The sequence below is a fragment of the Argentina anserina genome, chromosome 1, assembly GCF_933775445.1.
Source record: "Argentina anserina chromosome 1, drPotAnse1.1, whole genome shotgun sequence".
NCBI classification, from domain to species: domain Eukaryota; kingdom Viridiplantae; phylum Streptophyta; class Magnoliopsida; order Rosales; family Rosaceae; genus Argentina; species Argentina anserina.
The window spans coordinates 21,207,381-21,227,193 of NC_065872.1; the positions used below are offsets into that span (position 1 = coordinate 21,207,381).

At 36.4% G+C, this 19,813-nt stretch overlaps 2 protein-coding genes across 3 annotated transcripts; one reads left to right on the forward strand and one right to left on the reverse strand.

Moving 5' to 3' along the window:
- Positions 1-1,365: 1,365 nt before the first annotated feature.
- LOC126797905 (protein ABA AND ROS SENSITIVE 1) lies at positions 1,366-5,416 on the reverse strand. The gene is made up of 7 exons (XM_050524668.1): positions 5,272-5,416; positions 4,820-4,919; positions 3,669-3,870; positions 2,805-3,018; positions 2,006-2,081; positions 1,840-1,886; positions 1,366-1,757 (listed from the first exon to the last, which is right to left on the reverse strand). The coding sequence occupies exons 1-7, from the start codon at positions 5,358-5,360 to the stop codon at positions 1,574-1,576; spliced, it is 912 nt and encodes a 303-aa protein (XP_050380625.1). The 5' UTR covers positions 5,361-5,416; the 3' UTR covers positions 1,366-1,573.
- Positions 5,417-10,966: 5,550 nt separating this feature from the next.
- LOC126797875 (potassium channel SKOR) lies at positions 10,967-19,593 on the forward strand. Of its 2 annotated transcripts, XM_050524632.1 has the most exons (14): positions 10,967-11,082; positions 11,285-11,562; positions 14,136-14,360; positions 14,461-14,524; positions 14,619-14,958; positions 15,388-15,683; positions 15,991-16,071; positions 16,527-16,625; positions 16,921-17,142; positions 17,240-17,422; positions 17,909-17,984; positions 18,077-18,371; positions 18,683-18,804; positions 19,289-19,593. In XM_050524632.1, the coding sequence occupies exons 2-14, from the start codon at positions 11,309-11,311 to the stop codon at positions 19,540-19,542; spliced, it is 2,511 nt and encodes an 836-aa protein (XP_050380589.1). In that variant the 5' UTR covers positions 10,967-11,082; positions 11,285-11,308; the 3' UTR covers positions 19,543-19,593. The 2 variants fall into 2 exon arrangements, with proteins under 2 accessions (XP_050380589.1, XP_050380579.1); XM_050524622.1 differs by lacking the exon at positions 10,967-11,082 and having other exon boundaries at positions 11,111-11,562.
- Positions 19,594-19,813: the final 220 nt, after the last annotated feature.

The window sequence follows — 19,813 nt, forward strand, 5'->3', positions numbered from 1 at the left end:
AATTTGACGAAACATTGAAGCATCTCTTGAATTAGTCATCTTTATGCCATATGATTTCGGATTTGGGTGGAGAACCTTGACTACTTGGTGACCATTGATGTGATGCATCTCATCATTCTATCTATCTTTCTTATTTGTCTTAGTTATTTAGTTTGCTTATCATTTGAAAACCCCAAAAATATTGCTCATCATACATTCTACCATCTCATTGTAAAAGCATTTAGGTGTGAGCCTCTTTTATTCCTTTGCATAAGTAATTTCCGTTGACCTAAACCATAGGATTATTGCTAGCTCATAATCCCCAAGGTACAATAAACCGGGACGTTAATACTTCCCATCTTTGATGACCGTGTTGATTGTTACGTGATAGGTGTATGAAAAACGCTCGAATCAATTCAACCCCTACTTATTTGTTATATTATGCTTGGATTTGTACACTTGCATGGTTTAATTTGTTGTATTTAGTTATCTTTTGATTGTTAGATAAACGACCAACAGACCTTACATACAATACCTTGAAAACATTCACCTCAAAGAATGCACCCATATCATAGTTACAACCATCATTTATCATTCTGCTCTCATCTGTACCAACACTCCTTGGTGTCACTTGTAGCTGAGATGACCATCTTATAATTGGAAAAAATTGATTGACCATTTTATAATTTAAGTTCTCATTTGTAACTAATTTATGATTTGCCCAAGAAAATAATACGTAAGAAAATTGGGAGCGTCATCTTCATTTTTTGCTAAAGAAGTCTTTATATAGGCATTACAATTGCCTTTCTTTAGGGTGTGAGGGGGTTTAGCTCCCCTGCTTTTAAGCAAAGATACAAAAGTGTTTGGTAACTCGGCAGGCAGCCCGCTTCTACGAAAAACCCTAACTTTTTCAACGAAAAAAACAGAATTAATTAAGGGGAGACTTCCTTTTAATTAGAAGCCGCAAGCTGCTTCTACTCCATAGCATGATTAACTGATGGGATCATTCTCCTAGTTTTGGACATTTTGCATATTCATGAAGTGGTCTTTTACATGAAACGTGTGCACTGTCATTATTTGCATCTAGAGCAGGAATGGAAACTCTAGCCATGCTCTTTAGTCTTTACGTTGATTTACATTTTGGAGGGACACCAATTGCTTGCATCTAGTGCAGGAGGTTCATCCACAACCAATCTCGGAAACCAAACATATACTATACAAAATCTGAAGACCTTTATAAACACGGTTCTCAGGATCCAGTGATGGTTATGATATTCCATCATAAGACTTTGTAGTCTATTCAATAGGGTAGGGCAGGACAAGAAAAATTTGACTGTGCAACATTGTAACAAGTATTTCTCAAATGGCCTAGTAAACAGTGTAGGCTGGGCTAAATTAATGTTGCATTTAGCTTTTGAGTTCCCAGAGCCTCACAGTGCTTCCAGTTTCCTGCAACTTATGCATACCAAATTGGCTAATTGCAAGTAGACATACACTAGCGGAAGCATGTTTAGGCATCTAACTCGGCAAATTCCATGTTTGATGTTCTAAACTAGAACCAAACTTAAGGAGAAAAAATTTCACAAGAAGACCTTCACAAATGTTGAGCTCTCCAATCTACTACAAAATTCTCGTCACAGTCTTCATCACTAGATGACCCTTCATGACTAGGCTCCTCCTTTTTGACAAAATCTGAAGCTTTTCTACGCTTGGCAGCATTGGCAGCCTTCAACTCCATTCTCTTCTTTCTCATCAATTCCACTTTCTCCCTATATGTTCTGAACAAAGAGGAGAACTATTGTAAATAATAACAGCAAACAACCGAGTTGTCAAAATGTTCAGGGCATAGTATAAACTCACTTTTGCTCTACAGATTCGGCTTCTTCTATCATTTCAGCAGCATCAATCTGCAGCCAAATTGAGGTAACAAAGTAAGATAAAATTTCTATACGTACATAACCTCATAGATTTAGGAACAAGAAGAAAATTAATCTGGATCAACAGTGCAATGATATAAAGGCATCACCTCCTCTTCTTCTAAACGATTGTCAACCTCCTTCAGGTCCTCTTGGATCAACTTCTCAAATTCTTTGTACTCATCTCTACCCAAAATTCAAAATAAATAAAAAAGTTACACTTTCTTCCTTGTTAATCCTCAATGGGAGGAAGAACAAGAAAGAAAATATAACGGTAACATTACGAAATAAGAACTCTAGAGGGTCCACACAAACTGTGATCAGTGTGATGCAGTTTATGAAAAACAAAACTTTAGGTCAGCTAAAAGCATATGCATATACATATCTCCTTTCTCACAAAAAAGAAAAAAGAAAAAAGCATATATATCTAAGTGTCATCTTGTTAAAGAAGCGTGATCAATATGGTCTGTATGCTTGTTGCACTCATATTTTAGTTCTCCCTAGTCCTTTTTTAGTATGTTGTACCCTTAATTTTGCAATAACCAAACAGCGATGGAAAAAAAATACTGCAGACGACACTAACAATGATAAAGATTCCACCTCTTAAATTTATATATTGATGTGTATTTTTTCCAAGATAATATAGGACAATAGATGGTTAACATTATTTCAATAAATGGTCAACATTTATTGTTACAATAAATCAAGGATCAAGTTGAACATTTTTAAATTTTGCAGGCCTATTAACACGAACAAGTTTAATGTAAGAATATGTCTGCATGACTAATATAGAATGCCATTATGAGCCTCAATGACAAAATAAATACTAGAGCAGAAAATTGGAAGCAAAATTCTGATTAGAAACAGAACGCATTTACAATATAAAGGTTGAGAAAATTGTGTTCTTACTTGACATCTGGCTTAACAATTTTTATTCCCCGTGCAGATAAATCCGCTTCCTTGTTATCAAAGAAGCCTTCAGGAAGAGCACCCTTTATTTGCTTAGCTTGTGAAGTAGGAATCTGTGATGCTGCCTGTGTAAGGTGACTAAGGTCCCCAGAAGGCTCAATACTTCTGTCCTGAATCTTTTTGTATGAATCAGTCTCCGCTGATGAGTAAGAGTCTGCTCCAGGATGATCTTACCAAGTCAGAAACACTACTAGATACAAGTGGATTTTACTTGAATTAATGACAGCTCAAACTTAATTTTATAAATTTGGGAGAAGTAATAGATAAGATAAAAGCAATGTCTGCGAATACGAAAGCTAGTCCCATCCTAAAATGACAGTGCAAATCTTAGTCCAACATAATGCCATCCAGGCAAACTTAAGATCCTCTAGTTCATTTTTCTAAAATGATATTGTAATCACAATCACCTGTTCAACACTTCATTTGTTTATCATTTGATAAAAACCAATATACCAATCCCTGATTTTAATTCAGTCATATATCAAACTATGCAGAGAACTACACTGGGATGAGAGGAGATAATTACTTCTAGGCAACCATGTATACACAAAACAGCTTATGAACTTAAGGATAATAACAAATAATAATAGAACCACAATTCTATAGGTCATTACATTTATCACCAAGGTAAAAAGAATAAAAGAGAAGGCTGCAACCGTGTACAACTCAAAGATATATGCAATTTCTTGCTTATAAATGTCTATGTCCTCTATTTATGATTGTTACATGAATGTCCTTTGTCCCTGCTCTAAATTTGTCCTTGAGAAAACTTAGCTGAAGGATGGAAGTACAGCATGTTCTTACCTGTACTTTGCTTTTGTGGCTGGGTATCAAAAAACCCAGGAGGAAGACCAGAGGATGTCTGAGGTCTAAGCAACTCGGGTTTAGGCTCCTCCAACTCCACAGAATGTCCTTGATTAAGTTTAGACGGTTCTGGATGGGCTTCAGTGGTTGTACTTTTGACTCGGTTTACTCCACCTGCTGTGGCTCTGAGGTTATTTATTGCCTATTGCAAAAGAAGAAACGCATAAGTAATAGATCGTCAGCTAGTTAAATTGAAGATAAGGGCACTGCATCCACAACTATGCGGTGCATTATCACCATAAAAAATAAGTGAAAAGAAAAAAAAAATTATGCAAATTGCACATCACTCTCCCGACCCAAATAGTTTTTTAGGGCACCTGCTTCTTCCAACCCCCAGAATCTACAGTAAGGCAGTCTTTTTCCTTAAGTCACAAATGAAGGTGTAATAATGATGAGTTTCTCAAATGTGAGTAGCTACTTGTGAACTTCTATGCAAGTGTCCCATTGGAGAGAAAACTCATCACTGAGAATGTTAAACTCTTGCACATGTGTCAGATATATCACACACTCTACATGCCCTTTATGGGTCTACAGGAAGTAGCCCCGTGACGCTATATTGGTTAGCAAACAATTGCATAAACCAACATATGGGAAAGGCACACAATTGAAATCTGGTAACAGGAGGTAAGTTAAGCATGAAAGGGGAATATGTTTGATAAAAGACAGGAGTTGACATGAAGCATATATACCATTCTGCTGCTACAAGATTGCAACTTTCTAATTAAGTACAGTTGGTTGAGGGATCTCTATAGGCTGGAAATTGCAATCTATCTCATCCGTAGGCCCATAATTTTGTATAGCAATGCATAGACAGCCCCAAGGTAAAGTAACCTGCATTCTTCCTAGGAAAGTTCAGTGGTTGTTGACCATCAAATTGCAGTAACTGCAACAGCTTTACTCCCAACATAAAAGTTGCAGAACATGAGACTCCCATTCTAACTAGTATACAAGAAATTTTCTCTATTACCCACATTCACAATATGGTATTGGCCACGCTACTGAACAAAAACTGAGAAAAATTTAAGAGAAGATTTCAATTTTCAAAACAAGACACCTGTCGAGGCCTAGAATTAGGGAAGTTGATATATCACCTCTTTATGTTTACGAGAGAGTTGATGTGCATCCCAACCAGATTCAGATCTCAAAACATAGTCACATATCTTGCATACGGGCTGGTCAGAATCATTGTACCTACACAGTATCATGTAAGGACAAAACTCAAGTCAGGAACTCTGTTTACATATTTAGTTACTGGAATCAGCTTCATCCAATAAACATCAAGACATCTGAACCAATTTCTGACGTTTGAAACTGACTGCTTCTCAACAGTTTCCGGATTTCAAAACACGATTGCTACGATTTAGATGCTGTAACAGATTTTGATTACAAATCAGTAGTTACAGCTGTAGCACATATCGATCATTCACGAAATTCGGCCATTGAAAAACAAATGTGAAGTGCTGTGATTTCTACTAGTTAATGATAAGAAAAACATAATACAAATGAAACGAAGAATTGCGGGTGGAAGGGAGGGCAGTCTGACCTCACAAGAGGAGAGTTGATGCGCTTGTCCTTCTTCTGGGCATTCAATTTGGCACGAAACAGGGCCTTGTTCTTGGCTTTAGCATCCATTCCTTCTACTTTCTGCCAAACAATTAATTTTAAAATCCAGGGGAGTATCAGATGCACCAAATTTGAGGGCTTTGTGCTCTACGATCCCCCCCCCCCCCCCCCCCCCCCCTCCCCGCGTAGATTTATATTTCGGGAATTTATAATCGAAAAAATACTAGTCACTTCTCAAATTATAAAAAATTCTAGTTTATTCTTCTAAGTTTTAATTTCGACTAATCACTTTGATGTCATAGGCAAATTTGAGACTTGAATCCATCTTATGTAGTGTATTTTAGAGCATTCCAATGGACACTCTCACTCCTTTGTTGTTGCAACAAAGGAAAAAATACTAGTCACTTCTCAAATTATAAAAAATTCTAGTTTATTCTTCTAAGTTTTAATTTCGACTAATCACTTTGATGTCATAGGCAAATTTGAGACTTGAATCCATCTTATGTAGTGTATTTTAGAGCATTCCAATGGACACTCTCACTCCTTTGTTGTTGCAACAAAGGCAGTTGGCCTCAACTTGATATTCACTTCCGTTACAAGTCGCTAGGTTCGGTCACCACTAACTGGATGTTTGACTTATGGTCATCCATGCATGTTTGCATTGTTTTCCCTTAAAAGAAACTTGACATTTTCATAAGAGGTTTAAAGCAAGTGCTCGCATTAAATTAACTATTCATAAAATTTAGTATACCCTACTTTCAAACCACATAGGAGGGTTGGCCCCTACTAGGTGAGTGAGGACAAATCTCACCCCTACATTAGTTTTCTGTGCAGCTTAGGAACCAACAAGGGTTTAAGAAACGTGAAGTTTAAGAGTACACAACAAAGGAGTACAAATTCAGTTACTTTGTACTTTGAGATTGACATTCTATTTGTGTAACTTTGATTTTTATTCTCAAAGTTGTAATTTTGAGGTTGTGTTTAGTTATATGTCACCAAAGTATGTAATTCGGGTTGTCGTTGTTCTTTTGGGGTCGGTGACTCTTTAATCACCTTTTGTTGATTTTCAAGTTATTTGTAAAGCTCGCATTATTGTTAAAGTGTATTATAAAGTTGTAATTGAGTTTCCATTTTCAAGATGTTGTGAATTTAGTTTGTTCTTTTGCGAAAAATTTGTATATGTTTCCAAACTAGCGAGTGTTCAAACTAACTCAAAATTTTCCCCTCTAATAATGTCACATTCCTTTCTGAGATGTGACAGTTATCAAGTTAGAACAACAGGTGGAAGTCAAAGAAGACCCTGGTCTAGTGACACGTGGATGGGAGGATTTTTGAGCCAACAAGAACATATTTATTAAGGGTCAATAATTTATTATTGTATGTGATTGGGAGTTAGTAATTTTTTGTTGTATGTTACTAAGGATCAGTAATATATTCCGGTGACTGCTGTTTAGTGTCCGGAGTCTAGCGATCAATGACAGATTCTGGCAACCACTGGCTAGAGTCTAGTAATCAGTGACTGGAGTTTGGCGGTCGTTGACCGAAGCCGAAGATGTTTCGGCCTAGTGATTTCTCTCATCAACTTTCTCTCTCTATGCTTTTTTTAATATGTGAAAGTGAAATAGTCTTGAAAATATATAAAACATAGGTTTTGTAGCAGGTAAATATTAAGATACCTTCTTTTGAAATGGGCACATTTTAACATATGTCATAGAAATAGCTAAAGAGGGGACCAAATTTGTGCTAAGGGTTTCTATCGAGGCACTGTCATGTGCACTATAGGCATGCGACACAACGGAAAGTGTTATGGAAAATTACTATTCTACCCGTATGTGTGTCTTAGCAAGTCTATTTAAGTTTTTGTAGAACGAGAATCTGAAAACAAATTAGATTAATGCAAACACGTGCACAAATAAAATGTAATTTATTGATAATTAAGCACGATGTTACAATCTTTGTGAAACTCCTCTAATTCTATCTCCGTATGTAACTTAGTTCAAGTGTGACATGCACTTGATCTTAAGAATTTGAGTTTGGAATTGGATTTGATGAAGAACGAGCGATTTGGTAGCTTGATGATTCTTCGTGGACTTGAGTTTGAATTTGGATTTGATGAAAAACGAGCGATTTGGTAACTTGATGATTCTTCGTGGGCTTGAATTTGGATTTGGATTTGATGAAGAACGAGCGATTTGCTAGCTTAATGATTCTTCATGGACTTTGGAGACTTCAGGATTTCTCGAGAGTGATCTTGCTCTCTTTTGTGTCGAAGTCGAAGTAGGGGTCATTCTCTTGAGCTCTAGTATATATTCTCTTACTCAAGTGATTTTCTCTCTTTTTCTCAAGTCTCATTCTCTTCATGTTGGAATGGGTATTTATAGTGTCAAGGCTTCTATTTTATATAATATTTTAATGACACTAAAATAATAATATTTTCTTTAATTGTATAATTAAATTAATATGTATTTTCTGATTAATTTTAAAAAAATATGTTATTCCCATAACTAAATTAAGCAGAAAATAATTGATTTAATTATAACCGTTAAAGAATTTATTAATTTAGTCAAATGTCCGATTACCATTTCAAATCGTCAATGACATTCAATTTCCGATTTAAGTCGGAATCACGTAGTTTCGATTACGATAATCTATTTATGTGTTGACACGAGTTTTATTCGGATCCGCACTAACTTTGTTGACTTTTGGGCCACGTGTGCAATTTTGTCGGGTTCTTGGTCGATTTAATTATTTAATGAAGATGATTTACTTCATTAAATTTCATGTGTCTACATTTTTCTATTTGAGATAGTATTTCCATATATTTAATAGATTATGATTGTCATATTCCTTAGGATTCTATCATTGTATTGCGTATATATAGACCCCAATATCATATAATAAAGATGCAGCTATTTAAGCCATTAATGATCGATTTCATGTCTCCTCGATCGGTCATATTTACTAAGACCTCGAATTTTAGCAATGCGTCCCTCAAAATTAAAAACTCTGTTGATCACTCTAATATATGCATCCACAATATAGTACTGTATGTCATTGAATCAATATCATCCCCCAACATGATCACGATGTCAATGGGAGAAAGATTGTGTTTCTTATTTCAACCACATTAGTAGCCATGCACCTAGGTTAATAAGAATTAATTTTCTCTAGTTAGCTAGTTATCATGAACGTGTCACAACACATGATGCATGTTATAAAAGACTTATCTCCTCCGGCCACATGAATTTAGTTTACTAGATTTTGGTGCTGCACATATTGAATGCAAAGAAAAGAAAACAAAAACAATAAAAATGGGATTGTCACCAGCTCTGTACGTATAGTGCTATATGCATTACCACCTTAATTCGGTTGATCGAGTTATATATATGTAATCTAGAACCAATTGGAGCCACTAGCTTGATTAATTCTTAGTGAGAGCTTAGTGGCTTTAACCTTTAACAGTTAGTGGTTTCCTTCTACGTAGATATCCATTAGCAAGCTCAAGTTATTGAGGCATAGAAGTTTGGCGTACTAATTTTTCGAATGGTAGCAGCTAGCTATAGCCTATAAGTTACTGCTCCATTAGCAAAGTAAGCACAGTACAAATTCTTTTTGTCTCGTTTTTTTTCTTTGTATGCCATCTACAGTACCTACTATTTTCTATAAATAAGAAGCTGATGATGAATAAAAAATGTTGCTGTAAGCATGCACGCACATAATGTTGGCAAATATAAAACCCCACAAACATTTCATTTCAAGCCAGTAGTTTCAGACTTTCAGAGTGAAGATATTTAAGCAAAAGTGCAAGACCGGTTACCCAGAAGCCACGCATATAAAATAATTCAAAACGATGGGAACCATTAAAATTAACTTAAGTGTTGTCGGAAAGGTGTGGCTTAGATAGTTAGATCACAGCAAATTAAAATTCCACATTAGAAAATTAGAAAAGTAAAGAATGAATCTTGGGTTATAAGGAATGTTACATACCACACAGAATAACCAAGATCACAAATTAATACACTAAACTCATTCTGATATAAAAAAATATCAAAATGTAAGAATAAAGAATCTATGGCTTCTCTCTCTCTCTCTCATACCCTAGCTGTCATCTCTGTGGGTGCTATTGGGTTTTGAATTAGTTGCGATGACGGCAAAAATGGTGATGATAGTGGTATAAGCGGCTGGATTACAGCATCGGGGTGGTTGTGTTTTTTTTGTGTGGAAATGAAAGTGTTGGATTACCAACTAGAAGTTGTGGCAGCCAAGGCTGGCATGTCTTGGGGTGGTGTCCAAGCTTTTGATTCCATGGTGTTGTTAGGCTTGCAAGTTTTCCGACGTGAGCCTTTGCGTATCATGTAGTCATGAGTTCAACAATCTTGCTTGACAGTGATGGTGTTCTAGGATCGGTTGAAATATTGGATGCCGGTGGGGCGGTTTTGCTGGTGGTGGCTATGGTAGGTTAACAGTCCAAGGGTTTTTACTAGTGAGCTTAAGCCTTAAGGCTTATTTGGCACAATGATTTTGGACATTTCTCTTGCACTATTGCTCCGGTGGTGGTTTTGAGTCTCACTTTGCCTTTGATTTTTGTATGCCCCGCTAGTGGTTCAAACCAAGGAGACGCCCTATGCGTAGGGCATCCAAATATGTAAAAATATCTGATGGGTTCCGTTGGTTTATAAATTTCAGTTTAAAGTTTGAAATATATAAATTACCGCAATTATTTCTCTAAATTTCACGTAGTTTTATTTTATCGAAATCTAAGAAAGTGTTTCATGTTTAAGTTATTATTATAAGATCAATATAACTTCAAGGAAAAATAAAAAATCCTTGCCTAAAAATAAAAAAAACCCGATAATGTTATCATTGTTATGTAAATAATTTCATCCAAGTTCCAAGGTAACAATTGTATATTACTTGCCGTCTTGACTCCAAAAGAGGAAAAATAAAAGAAAAAAGGTCAGCTGCTAGCCAGTTGCTGCGTACCTAAGCCGCAAGCAAGCAGCAGCCATCTACAGCTTCTATTAATATCATCATCTACCTACACCCACTCATTCTATTTAATTACCATTACTACTGGTAGTTGCCAAAAAATTCATAAAAATGATAAAATAAAATAGTTGTACACTGAGCGCTTAGTTCTTTGGATTGTGTGTTCGTTTTAACTTGGTTTAATTGATCACAAATCCAGTCTTACTAGTCTCCTTTATCTTTCATCATTTTCTCTAATACTATAAGTTACGCTTTCACCGTAATACTCACATAATCACAAACTTAGATTTGTGTTATCTTATCTGTGTTTGTATCATGCTTGTTCACCGATGATTAGATGTCTTTCCCTTCCATACTTAAAACATGAAATTCCTTCAGACGAAAGAAAGCTTAATTAACTCAAAACATTGTACTTGTTATATTTTATTTGATCATACCATCATAATTGGCATGATAAAAACAAATTAATGAAGAATATTAATGGGTTCAGCGGCTTAAAATGCGGTACACGTTGCTTTTGCAGATAGCACACCCAAAAACATTAATTTCTTTTTAAATGGTGGAAATACGTCAGCTTAATGGGGGCCTATATAAATTCTTTAACACAAGGAATAGTAACAGATTGTGAGAGCTCTGGTGTTGTTTTGATGAGTAAAACCAGCGCGCGTATATATGATTATTGAGGTTCTCTCTCTCTCTCTCTCTCTCTCTCTCTCTCTCTCTCGGCAAGTAGCGCCGTGATATTTTGACGTTGAGCTTTATCGTCTTCCCCAGAAAATCGCCAAGGTTTCCGTGAATAAAGGTACCTATTAGCATTGCTTATATATATACAGCTTTCCCTGTCTATCTATCTATATATTATTTATACACGTACTTCGGCCCTATATCATACACTACGTACCATTCATATATATATGATCGTTCGGTTGTGAATTTCTGTTTCGATTTCGATACGTATCGTGAGTGCGATGGTTTGTGGTAAAATGCGTGGGTGTTATAAACAGGAGGAGGAGGAGAAGAAGAGCAGAATGTCGAGGAGAGTAGTGAACGACAACGACGAGGTGGATGACGTTGGGGAGGAGGAAGAGTATGAGGTGCAAGATCTGAGGGACCAGATCAAGTCGTCTCGCGGAAGCCGATTCAATCTGATAACGGACGAGTTGGGACTGGAAGGATCGTCAACGACTCGGAGTAGAATGAGATACTACTTGAGCAAAGAGAGCGTCATCAATGGCGTCAAAGGCCTCTCCAAGGGCATCGGAGTTATTCGTCCAGACAACAGGTACCCTCCATCTTCAGTACTGCCCTCTTTCCGGCCACTAATTTTTTTTTTCCTTTTGTTTTCTAGTTTAAGAGATAAGAAACAAATTAATTAGATGGTTTTTGACCTTACAACTGTGATTGAGAAGATAATAAAATCAATAGCAGGTTAGGATGATTGGTATTAATTTGTTGGTTCTTGGATTCATCCCCAACAATTGCCGTATATGTGTTTTTCAAACGTATTGATCAGTATACGTGTAGATGAAAGTACTTGATGATAGTGAATGCTGTATAATTTAGTATTAATCAATGATGCAGAATTTCATATGGAGATAAAGTTAGGAGGGACTTGAAAGTGTCATACTCTCATAGTTAGATCGATCAAATAGTAAAAGTGTTGGAGATGATAGATCCCACATCTAAGAAGTGACAAAGAAAATAAAACTTATAAGTGGGTGGATAATAACCAATTGTACCGAGGCATTTTGTGATTAAAACCCAACACCTGTGAGGTGGTTAAGTTGAGACAATATCGGTACAGTTGGTCCACGGGCCACGCTTGTCGCTGTTTAACATGGTATCAGAGCGGGTCCCTCTCCAGTCGCGCCTCCAATATTTCGTGGGCCCGAGTTGGGTGCCACTTAGTCATGCCATCGGAGGATTTCCGATTGGATGGCCACTAAGTGTCGTTGGTTACTAGACCTTAGTTTCTTTCATCCCAGTATGTGGGATGTTAATCTGTCACGTGCAGACCTAAAAATTAGGTTGCACGTGAGGGGGCGTGTTGGAGAGGATAGATCCCACATCTAAGAAGTGACAAAGAAAATAAAGCTTATAAGTGGGTGGATAATAACCAATTGTACTGAGGCCTTTTGTGATTAAAATCCAACACCTGTGAGGTGGTTAAGTTGGGACAATATCGGTACAGTTGGGCCACGGGCCACGCTTGTCGCTGTTTAACAAAAAGACTAGGTTAATATATATTACACCTAGATTAAGATAGCGGCGATAAAATTGATGTTGTAAAATAGATAGAATTTCAGGGGGACCTGAATAGTGCATATATCATGGAGACGAGGCTTGAATTGTGAAGTTTTAAATTTGGATACGCAATATGATGGGCAAATAATCAAATATATATATGAACTGTACGATCGACCTGGCTCTGTTGTGAACTTGTGATAGTTACAGTGCAAGCATTATATTTGTCTCTTATTTGCTCTTTGCATATCTGTCTTGTATCTATAGACCATATCTGGACTCGTACAGCTTTGCAATGTCCCTTTCTCTGGTTCCCTTCCATGTGCAAGTCATGCTTAGTTATGTACTCGAAATAAACAACTCATGCCTGCTTCACCCCATCCCGGGCCTCGTCTCAATCTGAATCCCCTTGCCGGAACACTCAGTTATAAATAGTTCACAACGTTTGAAAGTTTTCAATATTACAATAAAAGTTCCGATAGTTCGCCGACCACGTACTAATGTTATGAATTTCAGATTCTGATTGTCATATCCACTATAAATCAGGTGGGTGATTCATGCATGGTACGAGTCAATCTTAGAAGGTCAATAAGCAATTCCTACTAATAAGACAAGATCTTAGGCAAAACAACTAGACATAACATACCAATTTTTTGAATCAATGGGTGACAAAATTGCAAAACAATGGCCATTACTTTAGTTTGACTCACGAATCAAAATCCCCACGTATTGTAGTTTACATGTTTCTCCATGTGCCGTATTTCCTAATACCTGGTCGTATCAAACAAGTCTATAATCGAATACCTGGTCGTATCAGGCTTTCTGTATGAAATTTGACTCTGTGATAAAAGAAAAACGAAGACGCCCATAGCTGGTTCCTTATCGAACGATCACATTGTACGTCGAACGATCTCCTCATTGTCATCACCATTTAGATGTATGAAAGTGAATTTATTTATACAAAATCCTTACTTTGATATTTCTTAGTTATATAGATGGTCCATCATAGGAATGATATGAATTAATCAATAGTTAAATTGTAGTTATCTATAATTCTATATCAAGGTGTACGAGTCAACATTTTGATATGTATATAGAAAAGTCACTTGAACAGAATTCAAAACGAGATTTCTTTGTACCTAACAATATATATATATATATATATATATATATATCTATCTATCTATTTTTTCCTTTTTTAAAAAAAATTTCTTTGCTACCATAAACAAAATACTAGAAGTAAATTTGTACTCCGGCTGGCCTTACTATGATGATCGAGGACGGAAGTAAAGTGCTTTCAAATCCGACTTAATTAGTTCAATAATCCATGTCATTTAGTTCGGGCATTTAGGTGGTGCAATTATTCAATATTGGAAAACTTGCGACTATGGAAAATGTCCCGTATACAGATACCGATCACTATAAAATAAAATGTACGGAAAAATTACGCAACAAATGTGAAAATGAACACGAGCACAAACTGAGCTGAATATTAACTCTCAAGTGATGAAGTATATATGGAACTAAATGAAACCTCATGAGCACAAACCTGGCTGTTGGTTTGAATTGTTCACTTTGATTTGATGTTTGATATTTGGATCAATAATGCAGGTGGTATCGGGTATGGACGAAAGTGATACTGGTATGGGCAATCTACTCGTCCTTCTTCACACCTTTCGAGTTCGGGTTTTTCAGGGGTTTGCAAGAGAAGCTCTTCGTACTAGACATTGTAGGTCAGGTAGCTTTCCTCGTCGACATTATTCTGCAGTTCTTCGTTGCCTACCGGGACAGTCAGACCTATCGAATGGTCTATAAGCGCACTCCCATTGCTCTCCGGTTTGTTTCTTCAATCTTATAACTTACTGACCCTTCATTCTTCAATGCCAAGTACATATATCTAGTTTGTTTGGTTCTTATGACTATTTGAATGATGTAGGTACTTGAAATCTGGTTTCATCGTTGACTTGCTTGGTTGCATGCCTTGGGATAACATATACAAGGTACGTACTACAGTACCATCATCAATCTGTAAATTCCCTTTTACATGGATCTTGTTTGCTCCTCAACTTATCTATGTACTTTGTATGATTATAGGCTTGTGGGAAAAGAGAGGAAGTGAGGTACCTTCTGTGGATAAGATTGTGGAGGGTGCGCAAGGTCACTAAGTTCTTCAAGGACCTAGAGAAGGATATTCGGATTAGTTATGAGTTTACCAGGATCGTAAAGCTTATTGTTGTTGAACTTTATTGCACACATACAGCAGCCTGCATCTTTTACTATTTGGCCACCACATTGCCTGCTGTCGAAGAAGGGTACACATGGATTGGAAGTCTGAAGTTGGGCGACTATAGTTATTCAAGCTTCAGAGAGATTGATCTGTGGAAGCGGTACACAACATCTTTATACTTTGCCATTGTAACCATGGCCACTGTTGGTAAGTTGGTTTTTCTTTATCCGTAATTTTTTCAGCCATAATTGTTACCGCAGTTTGATTCTCATTCTCTTATCTTTGAATCAGAAATCAAATGATTATAGTAATTGGTCATGAGCACAAAGAAAAATTTATCCACTGAAACACATGTAGTATCTGTAAGTTACCAACCATAACATGTGAACTCAAGGTATCTAATATGTCAAATTAACGTCCAAAACATCTAAGCTAAACAAGAAACCATCATTCAGTCAGTGAAACCCAAGATACTAAGCTTAAGAGGAAATCATCTACATGGTACTGCCATTACTACTATGATCAGTGTCTCATTCACATCTGTTGGATGATTATCTTTTAAACTTCGTTTATAATGTTGCTTGATAATATTTTTGAATTTTGAGTAATGTATGAACAACACTCTTTCTGCCACAGGATACGGAGATATACATGCAGTGAATATGAGGGAAATGGTCTTCATAATGGTTTATGTCTCCTTTGACATGATTCTTGGAGCTTATTTGATTGGTAACATGACAGCGTTAATTGTAAAAGGATCAAAGACAGAACAGTTCAGGGACCAAATGGCAGATGTTACCAAGTATATGAACAGAAATAGACTTGGTAGAGATATACGTAATCAGATCAAAGGCCACTTGCGTCTGCAGTATGAGAGTAGCTACACAGAAGCTTCTGTTCTCCAGGGCATCCCTGCTTCAATTCGCGCCAAGGTAACATAATTATAAGGACCCTGTCGACTTCTTCATATTCTTGATTTGAGTATAATAGGATCCTTCAATATTGCGACTACACCAGTATACGTTATTGCCTGTTTCTGTCTTTTTAAACTTTTCGTTGAGATCTATATCCTTGGTTGCTTTACATTATTTGTAATCATAAATAGATTAGGAATTTCTCTGCATAATGCATATTCGTTGAGTTTTAACAGATATACATTATTCAGACTACTGCAGGACACAAGGTTTTTAGTTATTGAGTTTTTTCTGTATCATCAGATTTTTTTCCTTTTCATTGCAGATTTCACAAACCTTATATTTTCCATATATTGAGGATATTCCTCTCTTCAAGGGATGCTCAACAGAATTCATCAATCAGATTGTAAGTCTTTTTTTATTTTTATTTTCCATTTAACCATTTACACAATTATTGTTCAAATGGAAGTCTAGTTGAATGCTGTTCTGTACAAAGTTCAATTTGTTTGAGGATAACTGGTAAAGTCATCGTATATAATTAAAATCATATTAACTTTGTATTTGTAGATTCGTAATGAATGGAAAACATTCTATATTTGTTTACTGATGGCATGGAAATAAATTTACGTTGAACCTGGTGGAGTAACTGTGTTCAAGGGTATACTCAATTGTCCATGTTTCTGTGACATGCCTATTACTCTATTAGTCCAACTTAAAGAAGCACCTGTTGGTGGAATTGTGTCAAACTTCTGCGTGCTTTAATGTGTAACACCGCATAAAATGTCAAACAAGTCTTCCTTCGTCCATGGATGTCTGCATAAGCGAAGTAATGAATTTGGATTCTATTTTTTCATCGTGCAGGTTATTAAGTTACATGAAGAATTTTTCCTTCCAGGAGAAGTGATAATGGAACCTGGAAATGTTGTAGATCAACTTTATTTCGTCTGTCATGGAATACTGGTATGTTTTCAACTTAGTTGGTTCAGTAGGTTTTTATTTTTTTAATTGATTTTCGGGTTTGCATATGTTAGCTCCACAAACAGTGTTAGACTGTGTGCGTGCAGGTAGGCTAGCTCAGTCTGGTCTCTAGCCAGTTTAATTTTGTTATCATGGAGCTTGTTGATCTACCGTTGTAGGGAGCTGGTCTAGTAGACTAGTATTGATGTACTGATACATTAGTCGACTGTAGACTCCCCTGATTATATTATTGTCAAGGATTTACCAAACATCCATGACCAAAGATATGCTTGTACAGGAGGAGGTGGGTTTTGGGGAAGATGGATCAGAAAAAACAATTTCGCTTTTGGAGCCAAACAGCTCATTTGGGGAAGTCTCCATTCTTTGTAACATTCCGCAACCTTATACAGTTAGGGTGTGTGAACTTTGTAGGCTTCTGCGACTTGATAAACAATCGTTTACAAGTATCCTTGACATATACTTCTATGATGGGCGAAAAATCTTGAACAATCTTCTAGAGGTAAGTTCTCAGTGATACTCATAATCGACATCGTCATATCTGATTTAAGTTGACTATAATTTCTGTGCGTTCAATCATATGGCTGAAATTTGTACAGCGCAAAGGACCTCATATCAAGCAACTAGAGTCGGACATCACGTTTCATATTGGAAAGCAAGAAGCTGAACTTTCTTTGAAGGTGAATAGTGCTGCTTATCATGGAGATCTGTATCAGCTAAAAGGTTTGATCCGAGCTGGAGCTGATCCCAACAAGACCGATTATGATGGAAGGTCACCCTTGGTATGAATAATTCCATAAATATCTGAGAATAATACATATATATATATATAAATGGATTTCTATACATATATAATGAATTATATTAGAAACAAAATAACTAGGAATAGATGCACTTCTAATAGTAAATACACAAAACTATCCCAAAACCCTCATAGCTGAAAGTTAAAATCTGAAATCTGACTTTAAAAGGAAACTGCAACTTGAAGCATAGACATGTATAACCATCAGTATTATCACTCCTAATGGCAGGTATTTATTCCAGTCAGCTCTAATAGTTGAAGCTTATAATTTTTAAAGTTATTAACAAGGAGAGGACGGCCAATTTTAGCAAGCAAAACCAGCATCCCTAGCTTTAGGAGGGAGTAAGAACTGTATTTAACAAGACTTACAAGATCTGACCTATTTAGTGCTTTAGCTATCATCTAAAGTAAATATGAAAGGAAGATGGCTTTTGTCTGAAAGGAGTATCTTTTTTCTTATCTACAGCATCTTGCTGCATTACGAGGGCATGAAGATGTTACACTTTTCCTTATTCAGGAAGGAGTACACATCAACATCAAAGGTAATAAACATATAATAAAATAACGTAATGCCGTTGAATATTGTACCGTCTTAAATTGTTTTACATCAAATGTATTTGTTTCTTTTCCATAGACAATTTTGGGAATACACCCTTACTCGAAGCCATCAAGAATGGGAACGATCGAGTTTCTTCTCTACTTATAAAAGAAGGGGCCTCCTTGAAGATAGAGAATGCTGGTAGTTTTTTATGTTCAGCAATTGTAAAGGGGGATTCAGATTTCCTTAAAAAGTTATTATCAAATGGCATTGATCCGAACTCCAAAGGTTATGATCAACGAACGGCACTTCATATAGCTGCCTCAGAGGGACTATATTTGATAGCAAAGTTGCTACTAGAAGCAGGGGCGAGTGTTTTCTCAAAGGACAGGTAAACTTGTAATGTTAATTTCTTTTTATTCTTGACAGATACATATATAAACGTTTCTTGTGATTATTATTCTTTAGCAAAATACATAGCTTAACTAAACCATTTAATAATTTTTTTTTGGATCAGGTTATGCTACAACATTTAACCACGTAACTCAATAGTTTCATTCAACTTGTCTGTAATTTCTCCCTGCATTTGAGAAAAAAGAAAAGGCAGTTCTAATCAAATAAATATGATATGGGACTACTATCTGGGCCTGTTAGATGCTTCCAACAACCCTAATACCTTATGATTATTTGGTTACCCTGCAGGTGGGGAAACACCCCATTAGATGAAGCTCGGATGTGCGGAAACAAGATTTTGATTGGATTATTAGAAGAAGCGAAGACTGCTCAGTTGTTGGAATCCCCTTACCATGGTCAGGAAATTGCAGGTGATCATTCCTCTATAATTTCTTTGCTACAGTAAATGGAACCTAGTTTGGACTTATTGACCTGCAGGCAGGCCGAACTGCTAATGAATAGGTTCATCGTTAAATTTTACCTTCTAATTATAGAAAGATGCTACTACTTTTTGGTATCACCAATTTTAGAACCAAGGGAGCCAATCTGGGATTGAACCATGTTTAATTTGAGCATTTACAGTATACTGTTCCCTACTGGGTCTAGGAAATTAGTTCGAAGTGAAGTAAATTCATATTTCCCCCAAGTTCAGTCCTAATTTGGTTATTTTCATTTCGAGTTGAATGAGGCTGCATATTACTGATTGCATTTTTACAAAATAGGGTAATTATATCATGCGTCTTGATACATATACTGCACCAAACACTAATTAACCTGGTTGCCTACGAACAATTTAACAGTCATTGCTCAACTTGTCATGGCCTGTTGATACCAACTTTCTGTTTCAACTTGCAGATAGAATGCATCCGATTGTGAAGAAATGCACAGTGTTTCCCTTCCACCCATGGGATAGCAAAGAAGACAGAAGGCCTGGAATAGTGTTATGGGTGCCTCCCACTATTGAAGAGCTTATAAAATCAGCGTCGGAGAAACTAGAAATTTTAGGTGGTGTGTATATTTTATCAGAGGATGCAGGAAAGATTCTTGATGTAGACTTCATAAGTGACGGTCAGAAGATGTATTTAGTGACTGAGACGCATTTGAAATAAACACTGCGACCATTGTAATGCCATATAATCCTCATATCAGCTTTGTATGCATAGTTTAATGTATCCAGTTCTAAAGTTTTCCATGGAGGCAACAAACAGAACCAACTGTGAGATGTAACATGCTGGTTATCAAGAGTAATATTCAGTTGTGTTGAGCATACGAGCTAAAGAAGCACAACATTCACTTGTGTCAATTTTTGACGCAATAATAGGACAACATGAGTTGGTCAGTGAGATGTGATATGTTGGTTTTCTGGAAAAATTTAGAGGT